Raw genomic sequence first — 22,059 nt, forward strand, 5'->3', positions numbered from 1 at the left:
CCTTTTTTTTTTTTTCTTTATTAAGTTTACAGTTGTTTAATTTTTTTGCTTTCCCCCTCACAAAACAAAAGAGGGAAAAAACACCCTTATCTGGGAAAGCAGAGTTCAGGAAAAAGCTACTGGTCTTTTGGACTTGGTGAGTCCCCATTGGTAGCCTTGCTTGTCACAGAGAATTTATCAGCCAAACACAGTGCTGGTATAATGTGCTATATAACTTGTGCATAAACAAACTTCAGCATGATAAATGCCCTGCTTTGAAGCCATAAAGTTATTAGCTGGTGGCTGTTAGCTACTGCTTAGCATGGGACATGCTCCTTCCGTTAACCCCTGGATGCCCCGCCTGCACTCAGAACCCCAGGGAGATCTCTGGAGGGCACGTCACACAGCAGGAAAACACAGAGGGATCTGATGGGTAGGGATGCTTCTGCTGGCATCTGTGCACATTGTACTTGATGCAAAGGCTGAGGGAGGGAAATGCCTGCTAGGAATGGGGCTCTGAATGTTGGCAGCTCCTTACTGTCGTATTTGAGCACTTTGGCAGCTCCTCTCCTTCCCTCTGCCCCTCAAGAGGCAAATGCAGAGGGGAGCAGGACTGGTGCAGTTAGGCAGGTACTCACAGCTCAGACCTTCTGGTGTGACCCATTTCAGAAATGGGCTAAAATGGGGTGGGAGGAAGTCAGCACCCCTCCAGTGCCCAGGTCACCCCCTTTAGGTGAACAGTTGCTGAGGACTCCAAAGCAAAAGCCCGAAATTTTTCTGGCAGCAGCCAGGCAGCACACTCCAGTGAGGTGTTGAGAGTTCCCTCTGCTGCCTGCAGTGCATGGCTGCTTGCAGCTCCTGGTGAGCACAGCCTTGCCAGAGGCTGGGAGAGGCTGGAGAAGCAGAGCCATGTCCCAGGGCCAGCACTGCTGGAGATGGGTGACCAACACCACAGAACCAGCAGAGCCACAGCTCCTGCCAGCACCACACCTGTGGAGCATCCTCCACTGCACAGGGCCAGAATGTGACACCCACCAAGGACCTCTGGTCTCCCAGGCCACCTCCTGCTCCTGTCCCACTGGACCAAGACAGGGAGCTGGGCATGCTAAGGATGGCAGCAGGTCTCCAACACTAAGCCCAAGGCATGGACAGAGTTATGCAGCAGTGTGGCAACTTTTTGGCACAGCCTGGAGCCCTGGAGCTGCAGTGGGAGATGCTGGTGCCCAGGGCCTAATGCTATCCATTTCCCAATAAAACAACTCCTGCAAGGCAGCAGGAGGTATTTCAGCAGGGCCAGCTGAGGGGCAGGCAGGACTCAGGGCTGCCTCAGAGCCTGTTCCTCATTCAAAGTCCAGTGTTGAAGAAACTTGTAATTAGAGTCCTGAGTATGAATTAATCTCCATGACCCTCCTCTCATTCTCCTTCCACCGCTCCTACAGTTCAGGAGGTCAGCCTGGATTATTAACACAGGCAAGCAGAGGATGGCAAGCTCACTGGGTGGGTTGGCAGACCTTGGGCCACGTTCTTGTGTTCAGAGCAGCCAAAGGCACCATGTCCCTGTCTAACAGCATGACTTCCCTTTCCTGTCTCTTCTCTCTCTTGGCTGAGTTTGATAGGGGTCATCTCACTCACTTGGGCACAGTCAGCACTTTGGGAATGGCATTCAATGAGCTGAAACATTCCAGAATGAGCAGAGCTACTCCTGTGCTAACTCTGTCTGCACAGTCTTTTGTAGAGTGGCTGAGAGCAGACTCCTGCATCCCACAGCCTTGGATGAGCCTTGCTGGAGACAACTTACCCTTAAAGACCTCCCAGCATGATGGAGACCAGAGCAGCAATCACAACCTAAAACATCACTGAAAGGTCTTCAAGAATCCCATCCCTGCTCATCTAGGTCTTGCTTGGGTCTTTAAGAGCCTCATCATTGTAAAAGCATTGCTGGAGCATGGAGAGGACATGGGCACCCTTTGTACAACGTGGCCCTCCCATTCCAGGGCTGTCCATGCTGCGTGGGGTATGGACACAGCTCCTGGGATGGCCAGACTCCCTGGAATGACGCTGGCACAACCCAAGGGCTGATACACTACAAAGAGCTGCCACAGAGCAAGGAAACAAGATATGAAATAAATCCAAACTTTTCTGACTCCCTCGTAACCACCAACTGCTTCCCCCATCTCATTTTTTCCTCTTTTCTGCTGCAGCAATAAAAAGGGGAAAATCAACATCCAAATGATCTTGTTTATGGCGACTAAATAAGCTGCATGTGCTTAATCCGTTAGAGTTTAATGAATTTACGACTTGCTCTGGAATTTGACAAGGGCTGTAAAAGAGTAATTAACATTTATCAGTGTGTTTTTTACACACACCCCACCCTCCTCCCGCCTCCCTTCCCTCCTCCTGCCGCCTGTCGCAAAGCAGCACCGGGTATCGGGGGGAATATAAAAGTGATCAATTAATTCTTAATAATCTCAGGGAAAGATTGTAGAGTCGCAGTATGAACTCAGGGAGTGTCAATAAACATGCCAAAGGTTGGTTCCCCCTTTCCTGGCGTTGCTGCAGAGGAATGTGGGCAGCCAGGGAGGGGATGGGGCTGCAGGGGCGGTGCTTTGGTGGACCAGCCCTGCACCCCTTTCCTTCTCTGTCACACTCGGCTGCCCTCCAGATCAGCTTTCTGTCACTGACACAGTGGCCTCTGCGACAGGATGAAAGTGAGCAAGGGGCTGGTGACATGCAGGGTCCCATCCAACACAGCAGTGGTGGTGATTTGGAAACACAACCCCAGCTGCTGACTGTGCTAGTCAATAGCTCTGTCCTAACAGACTTGAACCTGTTGGGAGGGACCCCAAACTCCCCACCCTGGTCACAGGACAGTTGAACATCTGCTTAGATGAAGAGTTGCCCCACTGTCACCCTTCTGTCACTCAGAACAGGTGGCTGCTGATGTTTCAGCTGCACTAGACATGAGGGTACGTCCCTGCTGACCCCTGAGACAAGTGAGGGGGGTCAGACCTTGCTTGTGCCCAGCCCTCCCAGGGGCTTAGCTGCTGTGGAGCAGGGAGGCAAGCAGACATGCAATTTGGGGGCTGCAAGGAGGCAAGCCCAGGCTTCCCCCACCAATCCCAGGGTGGGCTCAACATGATCTCAGTGTCCCAGGAGATTCCTGTGCTGGGAGCCCAGTGTGCTCCTCCTTGGGCCACCTCCCTTGGCAACCCTGGAAAGCAAAGCCAGAAAAAGCCATGGCCATGACTTTCTGGCAGGTTAAGGTGGACATGTCCCCTGATTCTGTGACTGCAGCATCCTGCCCCCAGCAGCAGCCTTTGCATGCATGTGTGTGACCAGGGTGTGGGGAAGCTGCATGACTGGACATCCACTGGGGAGGAGAAGGGTCAATGCTCCTGGGGATCACCAGGCTCCATGGAGGAAACAGAGAAACATCTGGGCTTGGCTGTGGGGCAGAGGGTCCTGGAGACCCACAAACAAAAGCTCAAGATGATAAATCCTCAGAGGTTTGAGACTGTCTGGGGGCCTGCTCTGGACAGAAACAAATTCTCCCTGTCGAACATGATAGCCCAGAAATGAGCAATGAGAGAGGGATGGAGAGGGCTGGATGCAGGCAGTCTGGAAAATCTCTGCCCAACCCCACACAGAGCACCGGTGGGGTGGGAGGTGGAGGCAGCAATATCCTTCCAGCAGCCTGAGATCCCTGTGCCAGGTACACACCTGCCAGCTGGACGGGGTAAACTTGGGATTTCTTGTGAAGCAGGAGCTGTTCAAGCCAGCCTGAAGCAGCTGAGTGTAGGAGAGGCAGGGAAGAGAAAGGGAAAGTAACAGGATGACCTTGCCTTTATGTCACCTTGACTGGCTTGAATCCAGCTGGCTGGCCTGGGCTGTGGGGCCGGGCAGGGAGCAGAGCTGGTGGGGAGTGGGGCTGAGCCCTCACGCAGGGCAAGGGAGTGAAGGAGGGGGGCTGCAGCAGAGTAACTCTGCATGGCCAAATCATCAGGGAGAACCAGATCCCAGCAGCCTCGGAGTGAGAGTCTCCAACCTTGGGCAGGCTTGTAGTGCCAGGGGCTGCACAGAAGTGGCACAAATGCACCTGGGAGGGAGAAATGGAGGCACAGGGAGGGGTTTCAGGCCACCAGGACTGGTCCCAGAAGACCAACGTCTGCTTTGCTCCCTAGGCAGCAGATCTAGGTCTCCATTGTATGAGTGTTGTAGACAACATCCATAGCTAAGGCTGCCAAAATCACTCAGGAAACACTCAGGAATCATTCAGGAAACAGAGCCAGTTGCTCTTGCATTGCTGTCCAGGCTGCACCACAGACCCCCTGCATGACCTCTGGATCTCTTCTCTGCTGGAGGAGAGGTTGCTGTGTGGGGCAATGAGGGGGCAGAGGGGCTCTGCACTCCCCCCTGCCTGGGCTGGCTCAGATGCTCCCATGTCAGCCTGTCTAAACAGCACCTCCTCCTGCAGAGACCTTGTGCTGGGGGTCGGCAGCTCAGTGTCTCTGGGATTTGTCATGGTGTTCCTGGAGTTACCAAACAGCAGCTTGGAACAGACATCCCAAAGGGCTGGGCCAACCAGACCCACCATCATCCAGCTGCTGGAAAAGCACCCCCTGAGGTGACTCGGGTGGCATTGGGCAAGTCCTCCCTGGCCACTGCCAAACTGCCTCACACCAGGTACGTGACTTCATCTCTGTGCAAGGCTGGAATCCCCCACCTTACCCTGGTGTAGAGGCAGTGAAATTTAAGAGAAGGAGCCAGGCTGTGATGGGTGATGCTTGGCCAACGTTTGCTGCTTTGCAGAGGCACCTAATGGATCAGAGACTGCCTGGCCATGTCCTAGCCTTGCTTCACTCAGGTGCTGCTGACTGTTGTAACAAAGAGCATTTATCCACCTGCATTCCCAGTTTCTCCTGCTTTCCATTTCACTTTTCTGTCTCTCAGGTGTGACAATTGTAATCCCATCAATAATAAGGCAGATTGAAACCATAACAGAATGTGCGGCCCCCTGTTGACTTTTCTCCATCTGAATAGTCACACTTCAGGTGACAGAAGAGTTGGAAGGAGTTAACAGGAGATCCCCCCACCCCAGGTCCTCTAAATGCCCTGTTCAGGGTTTTAAGCACATAAGCATTGGTGCTAAAGATGATTTTAAGCCATGATTATAAGAAATCTATTGATCCTTTTGACTCTATAATGACAGAGTAACCATTTTAATAAAACACCTATTAATCATGCATTAACCCTTCTTAGCTATTTATGCACTGAATACCAAATCAACAAGGGTGCTCAAATTTCTAGGAGGCTTTTTGGAGGCAGAGAGAGAGGAGATTTCTTTAGATAACAACAACAAGAAGAAGAAAATAATGCAAACTTACAGAGGGGGAGAGTTAAAATCATACGATGAGTGGCAGTTGCAGACGCCTGGGGCCCTCTTTGGTTGTCGCTTCTATCTGGCAATCAATTGACAAGAAATTGAGATTATGAAACATTGTGCCTATGATCAAAGGAGGTGGGCATACTTCCCCCATCTGAGGCCAAATCTCCACTCCCCCAAGGGAACTAACATCAGGGAACACCAATAATTTGGGCTTTGGCAGGTATGAGTCAATGCTGACACCAATTTTAGTGTGAATGTGTCCACCAGTCCCTGGGTCCTTATGACAAACTTGGAGCAAGGTTGCAACACCCTAAAGGTGGATCCTACAGGAGCATCTAAGATGCCAATGATTTTTTGTGAGAAACTTCATCTGGAGCAACAGAATAAAAAGATCAGGAAATTAGGAAAGCAAGCATTCCACCAGCTCAGGCCAGTTGGGAATGGGCACGGGTTGTTCACCCCCTCTCCTTGCCCTTCCTTGAAACCCACAGCATCAGTGTGGAATGGTTCAGCTTGCAGACCTGGACTGGCACAGCCCTGGGGCCTCTTGTGGAAGTGATGGAGAGGGGGCAGACGGGGCTTCCTTCTGCCCCAACCGTTGCAGCCTCAGAAACCACAAAGTCCCCGGGTGCATTAGGAACTGCCTGGAGGCCAGAGCTTCCTGCAGGTGCCCCATGCTCATGAATCACACCTTGTCAGGGCCTGGGGTGCCCAACGGCTGGGTGACCGCTGAGATGCCCAGGGAGTCCTGCCCTGGGATGCACCTGCCTCCCCACCATGCCATCCCAGCTAGGCAAGGGTTAAGCAGGCATTAATCACACTGTTTGAGGGACATTTCAAAGCCTCTTCCAAATATTATAAAAAATGTCTTTAATCATCTAATAGCATGAACTCCTCTAATGATGGATGGAAAGAAGTCACCTCTCTCCTCCTGATCCTAACAGATGAGGCTGAAGAGCTGCTGATCTGGGGAGGGGGGGAAAGTTGGGGAGGGGGCTTGGGGAAGAGAAGGACATTTCTCAACCTCCCACCAGAGCAGTTATAAATATGAGGTCATACAGCAAGAGATGATAACACATTAAGGGCTCTTGAGATATTAGTCTGTCAGCCTCGTTAGACACAGCCTATTTGGGGCTGACTGTGTAATTAGAGGCTGGGGTACCCATAACTCATTGGTGTTTATATGGTAGGAAGGGCCTCCAGTCACCATCACCCTCAGCACTCTGAGAAGTCATCTTCATCAAGCATTAAATCCCACTCCCTGCTGCAAATATAATCCTTCTGCCACCAGTAAAAGCTGCTCCTGTTTCCCTCCTCCTGCCTCCCCACTAAGCCTGGAGTCCATTGCATGCTCAGTGCACCCACCCTCACCTCTCCCCTCCCTTCTAGGTGGGGAACAGGGTTACAACTTGGCCAAGGTGCCCCAAGGTGAAGTTAGTGAACAAGTGGAAAAGTCCTGGCTCGCAGTTCCCTTCCCATGGAACAGCCCACGGGGAGCAGTCCATGCTCGGCTCTGCAAGGGACTGCATCCCCCAAGAACCTCTAAACAACCCCCGCAGCAAATTTGACTTGCACCCTTCCACCCTCCAGGGAATAGCTCCAGGCTGGGCTGGAAACAGCTTGGACAAAAATGGTTCTGGGAAAGACTGGCAGAAATAAGTCCAAGGAAAGGCAAAACCATGCAGGAATGCCAGGAGAGCTTGTCACTCCTGCCCTGCTGTGAGCATCCCCATGCTTGGTGGGGAAGCTGGTGAGGAGCTGGGCTTTCCATGAGTTCTCCAGTTTCTCTTCTCAGTTCTGTCTAGGTGGCAGTGAGCACTGACACAGACAGACACTTCCCAGACAACCCAGCCAAGAATTTGGACAAGTGAAACAGGGAAGGGGAGAGTTTCCCTTATGAAACCTGGCAGAGTACAGGCTTCACAAGTGTCAGCTCTGACTTGACAGGGAACAGACAGGGAGCAGTGAGCAGGGGGAGGCAAGCAAAAGCCAAACCCAGTGTCATGCACCCCACAGAGCTTTCCCAGCAGCACATCCCTCTAAGTCCTCTTGGTGTGTGACAGGAGGAAAATTAAGGCACCAGGAAGTGCAGGACATCAAATGAGAGACAAGAGCCCTTGCTGCAGAAACTGCCTGACACTGCCAAGGTCCATGGCACAGCCACCCAATGCCTCATCCCCTCTTCCTGCTTGCCTCCTGTAGCCAGGGAGGGGGCAAGGGGTCTGCAGAGGAGGGGGCAACCCCATGGCTTCCCAGGATGAGGTAGGATAATGAATCCTGATGGGGGAAGTGACCTTTTCCAAATGCCACATGTCATTGGATTTTATATCACACCAGGACAATGTGCCATGGGTATTAAAATCGTTTTTCCAATAGAAGCATGCGTGTGCACGTGTGTGTCAGAGAAAGATGTGAGAAAAATAAAATTAGATGTGAAAATTAGGCTGCGTCCAAACACGGCCTTTAGAAAAAGACTTAGATCCTCACAGAGCAGGACTGGAAGAAAAGATCCATGCCTTTTGGTCCAGAGATCACAGATTATTTTGTCAAGGGAATATGACTTGTCCAAACCCTATGACAGAAAAAGAGAAAAGGAACTTGAGTCCTGATCTCTCTTTCTAAAGTTCTGCAAAGACTTTCAGCCCTACAGTGTCCCTCTGCTGTGCGGGGACACCTCCAGAGCTGCTCTACCCATGGAGGCACGTACAGATGCACGTGGAGCACAGATCACCTTGCACATGTGCTGCTGGACACCCACAAGTGTTAGTCTGGTGCATAAGGGATACAGCCAAGTCCTGCATGATAGACAATGCCAATTTGCTCAGCCTGACCTGGGATGGAGAGCAGCCCCTATCCCTTTGTGCCAGCCCAAAGATGTGAGCAGAGCACCCATGGAGTTACCCATACACACAGGTATCGACACATTCTCCCCATATATGCCAGGATACATTCTGATGTGAAAACACAATGTGAAAAGGGAGGCAGTGGAAGCCAAATTCACTTGAACTCCAGCCTGTTCCCTCAATCTGCAGGGCAATTGTCCGGCTGAAACAACAATTGTCCGGCTGGGACAAAAAAAAAAAAAAAAAAAAAAAAAAAAAAAAAAAAGAAGAAGGGACAAGCTGTGTTTGTTTATTCAGCTTCTTTCTCCCTCTCTCCTCTCGACAATACCCTGACACCGTGTCCTGCCGCACCAGGGCTGCAACCCCAAAGGGCTAAATTTGTCCCAGCTGGAGCCCTGTTTACAAGCCTTGTCCTGTTTACAGCATGGGCCATCCTGCCCAGGGCCAGGCAGTGGCCATCTCTGGGGTGGACAGCTCAAGCCTCACCTTCCTTGGTCTCTGCTGTTCCTAGGCTGTCCATGTGGTCCCTGGAATGATGCCAAACCCCTGCACTCCCCATGTACTAGCACACATGGAGCTCTGCGGCCCCCTGCCCATCTGGGAAGCAACAAGGAGATGTGGGTTTGCATGGGCTGCTGCTTGTCCAGCATAGTTCTGTGGTAGTCCAGGTGGCTACAGCCTCTATCAGTGCTGGCTGGTGGCAAACCACCCCCAGGAAAACATTGTTTGCAAGCTCAGCAATGAGAGTGCAGCACATTCCATGTGAAGCCAGCTGGGAACAGCCATGCTCCACCGTGAAAGCATTAGAAGAGCTGCAATCATGCTCTGCTCTCCATACCTTACATTGCAGTCACTTTTTTTCTTGCTGTCAGTCATCCATCCCCCTCATCCTGATGGGCTCACATGGGCTGGGAGGGCAAGGCTGGCAGGAGCTTAGCTCCTCTCCTGGATGACAGAAGTGGGTGTCACTCCAGGAGTCTGAACGGCTGAGCCTGGACAGACATGATGGGTTGAAGGCTTTGAGAACAGACTAACCTTGGGGAGCTGGAGGAGGGGTACTTACTGCCAAAGCCCCCTTGCACTCTTCCCACACTAATTCCCATCTCTGCTGTATGCATTGGCCTTGCTCTGCTGCAGAGTGATGGGACCTCGCCTGCCTGCCCTCCAGTATGGGGGTCTCCTGCCATCCCAGGCTGCCTCATCTGCAGGACTCCTTTTGGCAGGACTCAGTTGGCAACATCCAGGCTCTTATTTGCTGTTTAATGAGTTCCAGCTAATGAATCCCAGCACATTAAAGGTTTTCATCAAACCTTGTCTTGCTGTCAGCATTGGCCACAAGTTTGGAGAGGCTGGGAGTCACAACAGTGGTTTCAGGGGTGACTGAAAACTCTCACTTAGGAGCCTGTGTGCCACCTTTGCCCTGTCACCCTTTCCATGTCCATGCGTGCTGTCAGTGGATGCACAGGGGACGTGAGAGCCCCGTGGATGTGAAATGAAGCAGCTGATCTTGTGCTACCACAGCCTCCTTTATCAGGGCAGTGAACAGAGGCTCACCTCATCCCCAGTGGCAGGGCCACTGCTCTGCAGTGATGGATCCCTCTTTGTACCTGCTAGAGGCTACAGCCACTTAGGCTTAATGAATGAGCAACCTCCAGCACTCTGATGATGCAGCCTTTTCTCACACAGACCTGGTGGAAAACACTTCCTGATGTTGCCCTGGGAAGCCTCCTGCTTGAAGCCAGGAGTCCTGGATCACATGTCATAATAAGGGGCCCAATGTGTGCATATGGAGGGGAAAGGAGGATCTCACACAGAGACCCTGACGTGGGTTCAGCTCCCAAACTGGATGAGGGGCTCAAATCTCAGTGCTCAATGCTGCATCTGTGCAAGGAAGGGTCCTGGATCAGCTGAGTCTGCAGCATGGCTGCAGTTGCTGCAGGCACAGAAGCAGAAGAGTGAGTTAACGAAACCTTCCTCTTGCTACATTTTCTGGAGACAGATTGTCCAGAGCAATGCCATGGTGGCACTGTCATGGTGTCCATCTTCCAAGTACATCCTTATCTCTCACTGCCCACACCTACCTCACTTCTTGCCTACAGCCCAGTTTTGGGTTTATTTGTAGCCTGGCTGGGGGGAAGCCTTTCTGCTCTCTGTGTCCTGAATGGCATCACATGGTGAAGCAGAAGCTCCAGGAAGAGCAGAAGAGGGGTTGTACACCCCAGCCCACCTCCCTATCCAGAGTTTTGGAGATCACCTGTGCGTGACTGTGGGTGGGGGTGAATTTGAGCATAAAGGCCTGTCTACATGAAGTTCTGCTCCTGGGAATCTCCCCATGCTGCACATTTCCTATTCCTAAAATAATACTTTGTTTGCTCAAGTTCACCAAACTCCCCTTCACTCTGAAATACAAATGGAAGTTTTGGGCAATATTTCAAAAGTCAGAAAATCACCCCCACCCTTCATTCATGTTCACTTCCAAATACAGGCAAGACATTAAGGGAAGGGCTAATGGAGTGGCACATCTGCACACAAACACATACGTGTGTGCCCCTCACACGTGCAGCTCCTCATCTCCGGAAGAAGATCTTCTTGTCAGGAAGTCATGGCCCTGATTACTTTGTCTTCTACGTTTAAGAACATCCCTAACTGCTCCTTGGATAGCTCAATTAGTAAAGTGAATATATTATATAAAGTCTAAAAGATTAAACTATCATAGGCAGCCCATAATTTCATGAAGAAGTCAGGGGAGCATATCCCTCTTATTAACTCTATAACAAATGTGATGAAAATGTTCAAATAGAATGTTAATGCAATGTTACGTGTAATTTTCCCAGGCGATTTTCTGCTGAAATATTTCTTTATTAATAGTAATTGAGGGTATAAATTATGAATGAGGCGATTTTCTCCTTTCACTGGGAAAGACGTACTAATGGCAATAATTCTTTATAATAATTTTTTGGGGGGGAGAATGGGGAGGGAGCTAGGGTGAGGGGTTTAAAGAAAAAAAATCTTTAAAGGGATTGCAAAATATATAGACTAGCAGTGCATGTTTTATGGCAGGGCACTGTATTTTATATCCGTGTGCTGGCCATCAGTCCTGTGTGGGTCTGTACTGCACGTGCACAAAGTTCGGGCCTCTGGCAAAGGCAACTTCCTCCTCTATTCTACGTGTGTAATGCCTGACGTCAAATACAGGGTGTATGAGAGCACCAGTGCTGTAAGTCTGCAAATTCAGGACTCCCTGTTTCACTGTTTAAGGGAAACAGTGGCAGGAAGCACATGATGAGCCACAGGGAATTGTGGTTACTAGGTGGGTACTCAGAGATGAGCAGGTTAGTGGTATAGGCTCTTGTGAATTTAATACAGACTGACACTTTGCCATGTTCTCACCATAACCAAAAGCACTTCTTTGCGCTTTTGTTCAGGGATTTTTTTTGGGGTGTGTTTTACCGTCAATTCAGCCTGCTAATCCTGACCCCCAAGCAGTTCCATGTGTGGAGATGTGTGGCAGTGATGCTTAGTCCTATAGCTACTGAATCATGTGCAGCCTTGAAGCAGGGTGAGACTGGGGCAATGCTGACTTCCAAATGCCACCCCCCTCCCCTTTGTGGGACAGAGCCTGGGGGACACACACAAGGCCAGCCCAGGGCCATGCACTCACACACCACGGACAGGCAGCACCAAGCAGCACAGCTGCTTACAGGAAAACAAAAAGTCCTTTTGGTGATGCCAGAATGAAAGAGGCATTTAACAAGGATTTCAGAGCTTGCCCTCCTTCAGATTTGTATGGTTTTTTCAACATATCAAACGATTTCAAAATTTTTCCACTCAATTAAAAGAAATGCTGGTTTGAATGCTGGCAATTCTTAGCCCCTTCCTTCTGCACGTATCTCTCTTTTCAAAGAAAGACAAAGGGTATAGTCTCCCTTAAAGTTAAAGGATGGTATCCCTTAAATTTTCATTACATTTCAATTGGCTTTAAAAAACCTTCTGAAAGGTTTAAAACTTTCATAGCAAAGAATCCACTTTCCCCACCATTTTATTTAAAACTTTTCCCATGAAGGAAACTTTTCAAACAAGTTCTAGTCTACAACAAGCACAGGAAGAAAAACTCCTCACTCCAGAACTTCAGCTAGCTAAAAAATGTCTCTGGTAAGGACTTTCACTGAGAGTGGCCAGCACATACTAGCACCCAGCAAGGGTAGAGGTCCTGGACACCCATGCACAGGGGTACAGATGAGCCCCACATGAGTGTAGATGTGTTGAGGAGTGGGTGACTTTGCTCCACCCCAGGGCAGCTCTTATACAGTGGAGGAATCCCCCTGCTCAGGCATCTCCCTGAGCTCTCCACTGGACTGGAAGAAGAGCTAGAGGTCCTTCTGCAGCCAGCTGACTGTGCTGCCCTATCTCTCCCCTTCTCTGGAGCCACAGACCCTCAGGCCCTGCCCGTGGCTTACTCCACACCAGCAGACTGTGTGAGAGGCTGCAGAACAGCGGACAAAATCAGCGTGATCTGTCACCAGCCCTCCTCAAAATTAGGTTAATAATTTATGATGTTAAATGGGACAGTTAATAGCTGGGCCAGATGATTCCTCAGCTAATCTAGAGCATGGGCTGAGCTGCAACGAGTCCTCTGAGAGTTCATTACACTCCCCAACCCTCAGTGCTAGTGCTTTTGGCTCTACTGATACCTACAGGAGGCTGTGGCTGGTGCCGCTGGCAGCACGCCTAAGACTTGCCCCTCATCAATTAAGAGAAATAAGGAAATCGACAGGAAAATTAATTTCCAAAAAGACAATGCTTCTGAAACCTGCACAGCCCTCAGAAAGCCGGGGGGTTATCTGGGAATTCGTGCCTGCCGGGGAGGAGGTTGCGTTTGCTGTCTCACTGAACGAGGTCAGGCTGCTTTCCTGAGGGCTGGGAGAGCAGGGGTGTGTGTAAGCAGCTGAACAATAGGTGCTTTGGCTTCTGGGTCAGTCCCAAGCAGGCTCCTTATGAGGGAGGGTGCTCAGCGATGTTTGTGAGGAGATGCACAAGACACACCTGCTGCTTAAAGCCCCCCAGTGCATTGTGGCTCATTACTCCCTGACAACGCACATTCCCTACAAAACCTCAAAGATTAAGGGTCGGGATGAGAAAGTTCAGCAGATCTTTTCCATCAAGGAAACAGAGCAGGCTTGAGACAATCAGGGTGAGACAGTCAGAGTGCTCTCCAGGACCAGCCCTCATCCAGAGATCAGCCATGGGTGGATCTTCAGCTGCCTGCCTATCTCTCTGACCTCCCTCTCACTGGAGATCAGATCAAGCCCAGCCACAGAAAACAGGCATTGGATAAAATAGCTTCCTTTCACCAAGACCTCAGCCTCTTGTCTGTGCCCTGAGCCATTCCATGTCGCCCACCCTTTTTGCTTCCTCCTTGGTTCCAGCAACCTTCCTAGAGCGCAGGACAAGCTTGCCAGCCACAGGCAAAAAATGCAAGGAATTACCAAGAGTACGTCTTGTCAGTTTGATGGAGGCTTTCCATCCTTATCCAATGTAGACAGATCAGTGGGGTTCAGTGACAACAAAGACCCTCTGGTACTGACAACATTTGAGTCCCGCTTTGCCCATCCTTCTTTGCTTCTTCCTTCTCAAAAGCCAGATTTGGCAAGACAGAAATGCTTCAGAAAGCTTGCTGTCTCTCGAAATCATGCTCAAGAGAAACAAAAAGTAAGCAGGGACCCCAACTTCTTTGATCTCAGCTGTACATGGAGGCAGGAATGCCTTTGCTCCAGCACCTCACTGGGGGTGTTGTAAAGCAGTGCCAGCCTTAAGCAAACCTGGAAGAGGGTGGCACAGGCCCTCTTCTCTCCAGAAGAGCTAGAGGTGGGTACCCTTGAGTATGGCACTTCAGACAGCCTAAATCTATTTTACAAATAGCAAAACTAAGTCGCTAAGTGTGAGTAACCACTCATCAGCAGCAGCAATAGCAGGTGAAGGGACTAATTCCTCCAACAATCTAAGGTTCCCAGTACCAGCATGTCCATATCCTGCCCTTAAGTGGGAGCTTGAGACAGGCCCAATGAGCTAAAAAGTGACCGGCTGGGCTACAAGCGCAAGCTGCTGCAGCCAGATGTGCACTGATGACTCGTGCAGATGTTGGCCCTGCAGCACGTTTGGGCAGTAATTCCCCTTCTCCTTTCCACATTCCTGCTCTTCCAAATTCAAACCATGCGCACTGCGGGGGGATTACCTGCAATTACAGCTTTCACACGTCGGGGCTGGTTTCACTCAGCTAGGGGAGAGCAGCGAGAAGTAAGGGCATCCACATGGTGAGATTCTGCAGCCATTCGCCCTGCCTGTGCTAGAGGCAGCCAGTGCTCTCACCCTTGCAGCTCCCTCCCCTCCTCCAAAACCCCCTCCCAGGTGGGAAAACCAAGAAGGCAAGGGCCAGCAGCAGAGTCAGTTTTCCTTCCAGCTTCTGCCCAAGTGAGTACGGGAGAAATGACAATTAGGGGGACAACAAATGAGGCTGCCAGACCCTGGGGGGGGACTTGTGCAGTAACTTGAGGCTGAAGCGGAAATAGCTCCAGTCAACCCACTTAGAAAATCATCATTACTGTAAAATTTATGGCTGACACGAGCTTGTCTGAGAGATATGACTATTTAAAGGCAGCCAAAGCCTCCATTTATAATAATGTGAGGGAAGGGAGGATAGAGAGAGATGGGGCAGGTTTGAAGATCAAAGGGGCATCTGGGAAAGCAAAGGAGACTCTGTTTGCCTTGGCAGCAGGGGCAAAGGGACAGCGGCTTCAGCGCAGAAAGGGTTGGTGTGGTGAGGCAAGACACTGTGTCCTATGGGAAGGGAGCAACCCTCTGCCATGGCTCTGCTCTCCCAGTCCCTGAGACCACAGCATTCCCTGTGGCCTCTGCCTGTCACTCCTGCCTTAGAGGCTGACAAAGTGCCACCACCTGGGTGCAAACTGTCCTGGACCCCAGGCACACAGATGAACTCAGTACCATCCAGGCAGTTCTGGACAGGGCCAACATCACCCACTCAGGGTGTGCTACAGGATTTGCCAGGAGTGTGCTTGTAATTACATGAGAAGAAGAAGGCCATTGTTGAGACAGGGAGACAAAAAAAAGCAGTGACAGTTTTGGAAGACAACAAGCAAATGCCTACAAGGCTCAGTTTCTTTTTTTCCTTCTATTTGTTAAGGTCAGAAAATTAGTCCTGCTGGGGGACTCCTAATAGGCCATTGCTGTACCTAGGCCCTTAGCTGTCCTCATTAGGTGCACTTCCCTCAGGGCTTTATAAAGAGGATCTTTGAGGCTTGTTTGGGGAGCACCTCATCTCAAGAGCAAAGCCAGAAAGAAGGCCCACTTGCCAGTTCATTGGGCCAGGCCATCTGGTCAACCCTCACCTCCTGTAAAACAGAAATGCTTCAGATTTGCTGGTGGATGAACCCAGGGATGCCCATCTTGAATGCAGTCACACTGCATGTCCCACCCAGCATGTTCCTGTGCCATGCTTTCCTGTGGATGTGCAAGGGAATATGGCCCCTAGCCATGAGCAAGTTGGAAATGTGCACAGAGGTGTGGATGAGCTCTCCACTGAGGCACTCCCAGAAGGTTGATGGATGCAGAGCAGCAGACTGCAGGACAGCACTCCATGCCATGCAGAGCAGGGAGCAATCCCTGGAGGGACCTGCCTGCCCAGGGACTGCATGGAGCCAGTCACTGGCATTCCCATCTGGGCTCTCCTCCCCAGTCGGGCTGCTCCCTGTCCTTCGGGGATGGCAATGGCTCCTCACCTGATTGAATTTCCAGGCCATCACTTGCTCTCCCTGCAGCTGCGAGGCACGATCGCCCTCCCGGCAACCCCACGCTCACCCCGCGGAAGGAGGGGCTAATTCAGTTAGCCCAGTGGCATTAGCTGCCGTGAAGAATAACCCGCCAACAAGGGCCTGCGAGCCTGACACAATATTAAAGACCCCACTGCCCTCACTTGGGGCAGATTAAGCTGGGCTCATTGCTTTAATGCTGCACTCCTCAGCCGGGCTCCCTCCAAGGCTCTGCACCTTAACTGTATTACCCCAGCACCGATGTGCTTGACCTGACGATATTGCTCCCACTGATAATTCACCTCCCAAGAAACTTTGCCTTTTTGACCTCCTGCTGGAGTAGGTTCTAACCCCATGGAGCAGGGCTACCCCTGCATCCCACCTTCCACAAGCTCGCTTTCCCTCAGCATCATCTCCTGTCTCCCTGATCTACTAGGGGCCTTGAGGTACCTTCTTCTGCCTAGCTCAGGCACCTTGCCCCTGAAAACAGGTCACTGTGGTGATCCCAGGATCCCAGTCTTTATCAATGACTGCGCTGACGTGCACAGTGAACATGTGGCACATGCGTGGGTGTGCAGAGGATGGAGAATGTAATTTATAGCACCAAGGATGTGCAGGACATCCCGGCTCACTAACCTCATCTGCGGTACCAAGGCTCTCTCACTAGCAATGTGAAGTGATGCATAGAGGGAGCATTGGGTCCTTCCTGCTCCCAGGGATACAGATGTCTCATCTGACCCAAGGAAGCAATCAGGAAAAACACCCAAATACCAGCCTAGAGGCAGCCTGGGCTCCAAGTGAAACTCAACAGAGCGCTGTGGGAGCAAGACATGGGGTCATCCTGCTGCTGCCAAGCACAGGCAGTGCCAACATCATCTTGGCTTGGCAGCAGCCACTGCCTCCTCTCACCCAAAAGCTGCCAGCAGCTGTCTTGTGCTCTTATCCCTGCTTCACCCTGTGGCCTGCAAGCAACACAGGGAGAGTCCAGAAGATGCTGTCTGCTTGGGCTGCTTGCTCACACAGCCTTGCTTTTCATAGGAAACAGCACCAGCGTAGAATCACTTTCCCACTTAGTCAAAACCAGAGGGCCACTGTATGCTATAAATCACCAGAATGAAATTTTTGAACATGGAAAACCCACCTTTTCTGAGAAAAAAAAAAAGTCTGATTTAGCTACCTATTGACTTCTGCCCTCCTCACCAGAAAATCATAATAATCTACACTGGCCTTTTCCTCTAATTATTGACCACAATATCACTGATATAATTGTATTGTTATGTAAAAAATAGGTTGGATTGCTGGATGCTCTGTCTCACCTCCTTGGAAAGAAGCAGGTTAGCATCAGCAAATTGTAGCTCCAGCTCTCAACCCAGAACAGGGCATCTGCTCCCTCCTCTGCTGTCTTGCCTTTGCACAGGTGGTTTTTATACTTGCCTTGTGCAGTTAGTGCTTCGGTAGTGTATATCAGGTATCTATATAACTAATGTATATGTATAGACATTACTATTTACACTAAAAAATAAAAATGACCAGGCAATGCTCACATCAGGCAAGACCTTTTGGAAACATTTTGCTTCCTTATTTTCTGATTTCATTACTCAAAGGTGTGTTTCCTTTTTTTTGAAGAAACAAAACTAGAAAAAGGAACAAACCTAAACTTCCACTCGTAACTCAGACCACAAGTCTCAGTGTTTTTCTTAATATTAAAACTTTTGGTGAAGCTATGTTTGACCTGGTGCTGCTGGCACAGGAAGCAGAGCACCCACTCGAAAAGAGTGTCGCAGAGAAGTTGTGAAGCCACATGGTTTGATGGCTATCAGGACAGAAGGGGTCTGCTCTGAGGTTTGCCATCACTCAAAGGGTTCTGTGACTCTGGGGAAGGCACAGCGTCTCTCCCTGTTCTGGATCCCCTCTGCCCTCCTCTGGGTGCATGGAGATTTCAATAGGTGCAGAAATTTGCTGCTGCCTCCCACCTGGAGCAGAAGGAGCTTTCCAGCATGAAATACCAGCTGTGCCATCTCATATTCTGAATTTGCTGGCTGGATCACTGCTCAGAAACTGAGCTTGTCCCTGATGCTCTGCCCAGAGCCCGGCCAGTCCTGGGACCTGTCCTAACCTGATACAGCTGCCATCCTGAGCAACACCAGTGGCAGAAAGTTTTCAGGGACACAAATTAAGTCAACAGAAATAGCAGAGCTGGTATGGTAACTACATAGGAAACACATAGGCTTATTCCCTCTACTGTCCTACTGTAAAGAATCCCTTCAGCTGCTCACACAGACATTGCTGAGCAGGGACTGAATCCAATCCTGCTTACACAGGCTGTGACGTGGCTGAGGATGGGGCAGATCCACACTGCTGGAAGCAGGAGCAAACCCTGCCCTTGGTGTGCAGCCAAACGGATCGGAAACAAGGAAGGGTGTATGGCTTTTAAAAGCCTTTATTTAAAAAAGTGGGCAGTGTCAGAGTAGAGACAGGCCTCATATTTAGGCTTGGGCAAAGAGACAAGAACCATTCATTCCACATTTTGCAGTTAGCTCACTTGGGAGGTGAATGGAAAATGGTTGATCTGAACACTTTTTCCTACTGGTGTTTATTTTTTTAAGTGCAGTGCATTAAAACTGAGGCCTCTGCCCTGCCACAGGGCTTGAGCTAACCACATGCCACCGTGCCCTTTCCCAGCTCCAGCAAAATCCCTGTGCTGTGCTCCTCTGCAGATGGGCAATGCCTGTGGGCACAGCCTACAGCATCTCTGTGCTTTTCCACCCACTGGTGCAGAAAGAGATCGGTCAAGCCAAAACCATCTCCACAAAGGGGAGCCACCTGTGCCATCGTGGGAACAAGGAGTACCTTTAGCGCCACCAGGAAGGTGACACGGGACATTGGGCCTTCTGCTTCTCACCCTTCTGACATGACCCCTCCTGTTAGGGGGAGATTTAAGGTGCTCTTATATCTCCCTGCTGTAAATGGCCTCATAAAAGTGACAGAACGACGTTCATATGGATGCTTGTTAAAATTTTATTACTAATCACCACCAAAGTTAGCTGCTATATTTAACCCAGGCTGGGGGAAAGAGGGGAGGGGACACTGCCTGAGCAGGATGGAGATATCCAGTTCAGAAAGCAAAGGCAGGACAGGCTGATGAGTGGCTCTGACATAGCTCATGGACACAGACAAGGGCCTGCTTCAGCAATTGCAAATAAAAACCCCAGAGCCTTCACCCTCCGCTCATCACCAGCAGCCACAAACCTTTTACAAGCCCTAATCCAAGAACAGGATGGGCTTACGGTGAAGCACAAGGCTACAGATCAGAGACTCAGCTGAACTCCCACCTCTGTCACAGCCTCCCCATGTAGCTCTGGGCTCTTCCCTCTTTGGAAGCTCCTGTGCAAAGTGGATGGGGACAGAGAGCTGGCTCTTCAGGCTGGGGAAGTCTCTCATTGGCCTGCAAGTTCCTGGCAGTCCTAGGATGAGTGAGGCCTTTCCCTTGGGGCTGCAAAGACACGCAGTTAAGCTTCTTTTCCTGTTTCAGTCAGATTTTGTCCTTGCAGGTAAAAGAAATGCTTGGAGAAGAGTGAAGAAAGGCCAAGGATACTAACTGTCCTGGCAAAGCGGAAAGTTCAATGGTTGCAAAGGTGTCACAGGGCACTTCCAGATGTGTCCTTGCTGAAGCACTCTGGGAAAGGACCAGTGAGGAGTTCTGCTTTCTGCAACATTACGCATGAGGAAGGAGGAAGGTGGGTGAAAGCATAGAGCATACAGGTGGTATGGGCTCAGCTACGCCTGTGGGACCCACAGACTGTGGTCACCTCCTCAGACAGAAACACAAGAAGAGTTTGGTCCAGATGGCCATAAAGACAGGCCCAGAAGAATCAAGAAGATGGTCGCTTGGTCTGCTGTGTTAGTGACATGCACATGGCTCTGCCCCACTGTATGTGGATGGGAGCTGGGGCAGCTGGGGCAGGGATGGCTCTTCCACCTCGACATGAAGAGGTGGAAGAGCCATCCAGTTCTTCTCTCTGCACTGAGAAGAATGGGACCAGCTCTAATCAGATGCTAGCAGAACACCCTTCTGCGGGGGATCACGAAAAGGCCATGATGGGTTTGCTGCTCTGCTGTCTGTGCAATGCTGGGAATGGTAGCAAAATATTTTCTTGATGCAGCAAGGAAGGACGCAGAGGGAGAAAAGTCTCAAAATGAAAGTAAACAGCTTTGAGTGTCCCCTCAATTTGGTAATGGAATCCAGATGACTACAGATTACTGGAGAATGAAAGACAAAGTATTGCTTATAAGACTTCAGCTACCAGTACACGTTCCTGCCTGCCTGTACAGCAGAGGGGAACAGGAGAGGGAGACATGCTCCTCTCTGAGGATGCTCTCAGAAACCTCCCTGGAATTCCCCATCTGCATCTCCTTACAGATTCATGGCACCCCCAGGTGTTTTTGGCATGTCCAAACATCCTCATCTACTCTCATACTTGCTGTACTTAAGCATTGCTGAGACCACTGTCGTTTGGCTCCCCATCACTGCTTCCCAGTTACCTCGTTCCTGGCACTCTAAGGGAGCTGCTGTCTGTCAATCCTCACATCCATCTTTAGAGCCCTGTATAAATCTCCTAGATGCCTCTTTGCTCCCTATATATCTATCTAATTAATGTTAGTGTAAGTAAAGCACAGCCTTTTCCCCTTAATAAGCAGAGTGCTGACTTTATTACAGGTCTTTTTCCCCCCCCTCTTCTTGCTTCAGTGCTTTAAATCATGTTCAGGAAAGCGCTTACGAAGGGAAAGGCTGCGCGTCACATCTTGCTGTGCCTTCGCCCCGGCACGGCTGGGGAGGGCCGTGGGGACTGGGGAGCAGAGGGCAGCAGGAGGAAATTGGACAGGATGTGTTCAGAGCGATGCCAAGAGCTCTGCACTGCCAGGTTCCTCGAGGTCAGGGGAGAAGTCAAAGGCCATCGATGTGTTGTCTGGCTGAAGGCAGAGTCCAAGCAAAACAAGGTGTTAAATGTCTGCTAATTAGAAGTGTCAAAACAGGACTGGAAAGGCAGGCATGACTGGGGAGGGCCTGGAAATGTGATAAGTGGGGCTTGGTGGAGAGGGAGTTGAAATCCTGGATCTCCAGACCACACTGTAGGTGAAAGTGGGAAGGCTCCCGCAGCTGCAATTGCTCTTCTCTGAGACTTTTTTGTTCAGAAATCCTAAATGTGAGATGTAAAGGACATGGACACAGAGACAACAAGCTCTGTTGCATTTCCTATGTATTCTTAAGATTGTAAGAAGCAGAGAAGATTTTTTAAATGTGTTATTTGACTCTTCAATGTTAGCTCTCTGTCTTTCTCTCTCTGAGATCGCCCTCATCCACTTTTACTCTCTGTCCCATGGTAAGTGCTGTTCTTCCTTCCTGCCTTCCGTCCTTCCTCTCCCTCAGCTCTGAGGCTGCCTTGGGCTGGGTGCACCAACTTCTGCCTGCCTGCAGAAGGGGTTGCTGAAGGCAGTGGATGATGCAGAAGGGAGACCCATAATTCCCACTTTCTTGAGGCTGCACAGCAAATTGCTGGTGAGAAGTAATGGAAGAAACTGCGGCCTGTGGGCTGGGCTTGGCTCAGCTCTGTGGTGACTCTTGAGCCCTTTGGCAACTCTTTCTCCTTCTGCATCACATGGATGTGGTGTTTGATACTAATCCACAAGCACTCCATTTCAGAGAGAGTTGGGGACACTGCTGGAGGGGACACCACTGGAGGGGACACCACTGGAGGGGACACCATGCAGGCTGCTCAAGCATCTGGTGCCCAACCACATCATGCATATGAGAGCATGTGCCATCAGACCCCTTGCAGCCAGAGGAAAACACCTGGCCTTCCAGCAAGCTAGGCACAGGGAAATGATGCCTTACTGCGTCCCGCTGCTACACCAAGCCACAACCTGGTCATTCTCCGATCAGCTCTGGAGCCAGAGGGCTGCCCTGAAAGTGTTAATGCTCCCCCTGGCCTGGGGTGAAAGGGTTACCCACGTTGTGCTCAGATTCTTT

General features: G+C 50.5%; 1 protein-coding gene across 7 annotated transcripts in view; it reads right to left on the reverse strand.

The window, feature by feature from the left end:
* RNF220 (ring finger protein 220) overlaps positions 1–22,059 on the reverse strand; it is a 213,005-nt gene that overhangs the window by 123,595 nt on the left and 67,351 nt on the right. For 4 of the 7 annotated variants that reach the window (XM_030278887.3, XM_030278889.3, XM_032749864.3 and 1 more), the window contains exon 2: positions 5,364–5,438. The exons of the other annotated variants lie outside the window; for them this stretch is intronic. In XM_030278887.3, the coding sequence (XP_030134747.1) occupies positions 5,364–5,438 (75 nt within the window). The remainder of the gene's footprint in view (positions 1–5,363; positions 5,439–22,059) is intronic. 7 annotated transcript variants of the gene reach the window in all.

This window comes from Taeniopygia guttata, chromosome 8 (genome assembly GCF_048771995.1).
Source record: "Taeniopygia guttata chromosome 8, bTaeGut7.mat, whole genome shotgun sequence".
Lineage (NCBI taxonomy): Eukaryota > Metazoa > Chordata > Aves > Passeriformes > Estrildidae > Taeniopygia > Taeniopygia guttata.